The sequence below is a fragment of the Athene cunicularia genome (genome assembly GCF_003259725.1).
Source record: "Athene cunicularia isolate RWA chromosome 25 unlocalized genomic scaffold, athCun1 chr25_part1, whole genome shotgun sequence".
Lineage (NCBI taxonomy): Eukaryota > Metazoa > Chordata > Aves > Strigiformes > Strigidae > Athene > Athene cunicularia.
In genome coordinates, this window is record NW_020799134.1 from 486,145 (window position 1) to 491,175 (window position 5,031).

The 5,031-nt window shown below is 44.5% G+C and overlaps 1 protein-coding gene across 1 annotated transcript; it reads left to right on the top strand.

Annotated features, from left to right (window-relative positions):
- Positions 1-1,824: 1,824 nt before the first annotated feature.
- LOC113488610 (putative small proline-rich protein 5) lies at positions 1,825-2,082 on the top strand. The gene has a single exon (XM_026863891.1). The coding sequence runs from the start codon at positions 1,825-1,827 to the stop codon at positions 2,080-2,082; it is 258 nt and encodes an 85-aa protein (XP_026719692.1).
- Positions 2,083-5,031: the final 2,949 nt, after the last annotated feature.

A 5,031-nucleotide genomic window follows, 5' to 3' on the forward strand; every position in this document is an offset into this window, starting at 1 on the left:
AAACAAGGGCTAGCTCTAAAAGACTTCTTTTAAAACCTTTTTTCTTTTTTTTTTTTGGCTGAATCATGGCCTTGAAAAATAAATTAAAAAAAAACCAACAACCCAACCAGAACACGAAACCATGCTTTCCTTTGTGTGTTTTCAAATTGAGAATAAATTAGCATCTCACAAAACTGCCGACAGAGTAGCAAATTTATTTTTTCTTCACAAATTTCACATGAAAAATAAACCCTAAAAGATATGAAGACTATCCCAATAGGAATAACGTCTCCTCGGTAAGCAACTTTTAGGACTTCTTTGTTCTCGTTACATCAAGACCAACCCATGGGATGTTCCCAAAGAGCTCCTGCAGCATCCAGCTGGATAAAAGTCACAGGAAAGGAGCAATTACCCATTTCATTGTCCTAAAGTAAAGTCTTGGGCCGCTGCAAGAGCAGCTTGGGAGTAAATAGTGAAATACTACAATGAGTTAAAATTATAAAACTGCTTAAGAAAGCCCAAAGCAATTTAGTCTGGAAACAGGATGCCAGTAGGTGATAGCTTCCCAGCAAAAAATCCTTTCTGCTTCGGATATGAAATCCCCTTCTTCTAGGAGGAGTATAAACAGGATATTATCATGGCACAAGGGAAAAACAGCTGATGGTTGGTGGACTCACGAACGGAATGAAAAATATTGGAATTAGGGACGTCCTTCTAGCGTCATCTCCGGTGTTGAGGCGTTAGGTGAGTTTGAGCTGGTCAACAGGACTTGCCTCTAAGTCCATGTGAGTTGTGGCTGTTAATTCCAGTCCCCTGTGTCACCAAAAAAAAAAAAAAAAAACATATCAATCAAAATGTGAGTCTGCCATGCAGACCAAGGGGCAGCACGCGGAGTAGGAGTCAACGCTTTTGAATTGTACGTTGATGCAACACTGGTTGCCCAACGACAAATCACTTAATAACTCTAGGGTTAGGTTCATTTTTAATATGTAAATAGGCAACAGCCTTCAAAATTCCCTTATAAAGCACGTTGGGAAATTCGTTGCCCATTAACATATTAAGGAAAAAGTCATAATTGTTTTTCCTGACTCTGTCAAATCGGAAATGCTAGAAACTACACGCAGAAGATAAATATGAACGTGACTACTTAATTGTTAGCATTGCCAAGAGGTGCAGAATTTCTCGGACAGCCCTTTGGAAGATATAAAAGTTCGCCGTTCCCCGTTCCTCCTTCAGTCAGCATCAGCTCTCCGTGCTCTTCATCTTGCTTGCTCCGACAAAGGGTAAGTTGGATTATACCGATTTATCTACTGCCGAGAAGCAGGAACACACAGGGGAATTCTAGCTGACCACTTCTGTGTTTAGACCTTGCCTTTGTATTAGAAATCTCTTGGGTTTGGTGGCTGGGTGCTTTAACATATCCGCTACACAAAGGGCGCTCATGGTTTGTTCACGGCAAATGGGATGGGAGGAAAAAACAGGAGTGATCGGAGGGCCAGATCTGCAAAGACACAGAGTCTTTGGGACACAGCAAGGAATTAATTCCCAAAGTAGCTGGTGACGGAGCCAGGTATCTCAGACGAGTAGTGCGCGGTTTTAGAAGTAATTTTTAACTTTAAAAGGCAACAGTAGCGTCTTGGTAGGGAAATTCCCATCAGAGCTGGACAATCATAGAGTATCCCCCAAAAGACAAGGGGTGAGATATCCCATACGTTACAAAACAGAGGGAAACCCGAATTTCCCAAACCACTACAGAAAAAGAGCCAAGGAATACGCAGCAGGTTAGAGTGGAGCAGCATGACGGTATCTCTCTCTTCCTTACAGCTTTGCCCATACTCCGGAAAGATGTGCTCCCGCAGGCCCTGCCACAGCCACGAAACCTCCTGCCACAGATCCCGGTCCTCCTGCCACGACTCGGAGCCCTCCTGCCATTACACCATCCTGAGGCAGCCCGTGCAGACGTACAGCTACGTGACGCCCTGCTGCCCCCCCGTTCAGGCCTATTGCCCCCCCGTGCAGCGCTATTGCCCCCCCGTGCAGCCCTACTGCCCCCAGTACACCAAGAACATCTGCAAGCTGCCGCCGACGTGCCCCAAGTACTAGCAGCAGGATCCGGCCCCGACGCCAGGACCCACCGGCTCGCTCCTCCCTTGGACGCTGTGGCCGTGGCTCATCTCATCCTTACTGAAATCCCTGGGTCTCTGCCATGTGCATCACTGCTGATCTGGATGAAGTGTTCCCCTAATTATCATTCAAGATGTCATTCTTTCTAATTATTCAGGAAACGTCCCTTCTAATTTTCTGTGTATAATTACTGTTGGGAATCTTTCTATGCCGTGCACTTCTGTTTCAGACTCATCTGGGTGTGGGAAACAATAAATCTTACAAGTCATGAGATCCGTATTGTCCTTCAATTTCTTTAATTCCCTTTTTTTCTCTAGACTTATTATTATTCTGGATCTTTCAGTTGAATTTCCTCATATTGGCAGAATGACCCGATAGTTAGGGGTCAATAACAACAATTCCCAACTTTCATTTTGGGAAAGAAACAGACTCATTAGTAGAGGAAAAATTCCTCAACTACCAAAAGCCTACATGGACCTAAAGGGCTGAGCAGAACAAAGCTTCCCCCTGCTTGCACCAGACGATGAGCTGGTCTATGCAGATTTTTTTTTTTTTGTCCATCGTTTTGAAAACAACAAGATCAAACACAACCGAACGCAAACTCTTTTGTTTTGGAGACAAACATAGCTCTTTAAATGAAAGAGGAATAAGTAGTTCACAGCTGTTAATATTCTTACTCAATCCGTGCAATAATTTACTCCAAGCCAACTTCAAAACTTGGGCATAGAAATATTTTCAAATATCTTTATTCCTCCGAGCCTCTGAAAACCCAAGTCGCAAACTTCTTTTTCGTATTCCAGTCTTGCTTGTCACTAGTATAGATTTTGGAGTGGAGAAATGGGTGAGCCCAGGGAAGGTCCATCTCGCGTCAAACTTTTGTGCATTCCACAGCACGGATCTGAACGCGACAATATGTCATTGTGGAGAGCTCGTAAACCGAATGCTGTTGAAGCTAACTGAGCAAGTATCCACCACCACGTTGTTCTAAAAATGAAATTTCACCGCGGTAGATTTGGCTTCCCTTCCACATTCCCCTCAAAGAACGGTGAGCAGTGGATGATAACTCGTTAGGGATAATGTTTTCTCTAGCAGGATCCGAATTTGAGAGACTCCGAAAGATTATTCGGGTGGATGTAATTCAGGACAAGCCAGCTTTGGAAGGCTGTTGAGGAGGTAGAAAGATTTTGGAGGTGCGATGCTCCAGGCCAAAGCCTGGAGGAAAGGGGAACTGTCACACAAGCACTGGCTTCACCAACGGGGCAGCTGCGGCCTCTCTTGGTTTCGGACCCGCAACTGAGTCACAAAATGTCCCTGAGGAAATCCTGCAATACTCCTTTGCTACACAAAACTCACCACAAGCAATTATATCACCTATAGCCTGAAGAAAAGCTGTAGGACACCCCTACTTTAGGGAGAGCTTCTTGCTAGCAGTTAATAAATTGCTCTAATGGGTAACATTTTCCAAAGTCGATGAGTTACAAGCTTCGTTTTCTTATACTTCAACAACGGAGTCAAACAGGATTCTAAATCCATCTTTAGTGCCCGTAATTTCACCACTAGTGACAGAACTCAGTGTTTGCTCCCACTTCAGCTCAGATGCTCCTTTTCTCTGAACCCTTTGCTTTCGAAAAAAAAAAAAAAAAAAAAAAAAAAAAAAAAAGAAATCAGTGAAGGAAAAGAAAAACGAAGGAACAGGGAAAACCTAACACACTCGTACTTTGTACAAATCTTATCACCAGACATTTTTCTCCGATCTTAAGTCCTAAATAACCTTTGATACATATGGAACAGTCTGATGGGGTCAGCCAAGTCATCTGGCAAGTCAAGGAATATGTGAAGAATCAGAATTTTTTTTTTTATTTTTTTTTTCCTGTACAGGGAACCGAAGAGATCATGCCAGATTTCCCAGCATCGTGCCATACCCATGAGTTGCAGTTGGTAATCCCATTTCCTCTTGGCATTTAACAACGCATAAATTAAAACCCTGAGCTGTCACCCGCACAAGACGATAGGCCTACCCCAGGAGTCAGCATTTCTGAGACTTAAAGACATTTCTGTCACTGATGCAATCCCGGTTACCCATTGGCAGGCTAATTAACACCTGTGAGATTAGTGTCAGTCTCCAGGAAATGGGAAAGAAATGCCTTCCAAAATCCCTATAGGAAATAAATCATTAGGAATTACATACGGGATGAAATACGGCGTGTCAAAGAGGAAATACTAAAAATAGGGTAACGCAACAATCTGCGGGATTCGGCGCGGAAATAATTAAATTGCCATTGCAAAGAGGTGTCTCATATCCGAGATGAGAACTTTTTGGAGCCGTATAAAAGATCGCTCAGCCCAGTCGTCCTCAGTCGCTCACCTTCGCTTCCAGACACTTCTTCCTGAAGCTGAAGAGGGTAAGACCGATTTTACGACTTCTGGTCACGCTGAGAGAAAAGAAACCTCCACTAGAGGGTTTTATGGATCTCCTGGGAGCTGGGACTTAGCGAAATGCCTTCTCCTCGCACCCTTGAGGTGCTCTGAGGCAGGAAGAGTGAAGGGCAGATGGAGGGATGGGGGGTCACCGGGGAAGGTGCAGCAAGGGCACACGAAGGGATCCTCAGGCAACACGAGCTCTGCGCTGTTTTACAAAGGACTTTGGGAGCGGTTTGTGGGGCTCATTGCATCAGCTCGCAGGGGCCAAGCTTCACACAGCAATTGCCAGAGCAAGCCCTGCAGATCAGGCAGGATAGAGAGGGCATTCGGTCTGGATTAGGCAGGCAAAAAGAGAGAAACCGTTCGCTGGGGATCTCAGGAAAAATATTGTTTAAAAAAAAAAAAAAAAAGGGGGGGATGAGGGAGGAAATGTGAGAAGTGAATCTGGGAGTCCCCTCACCCACACTGATCTCTTGCTCCTGACAGCTTTGCCCATACTCCGGAAAG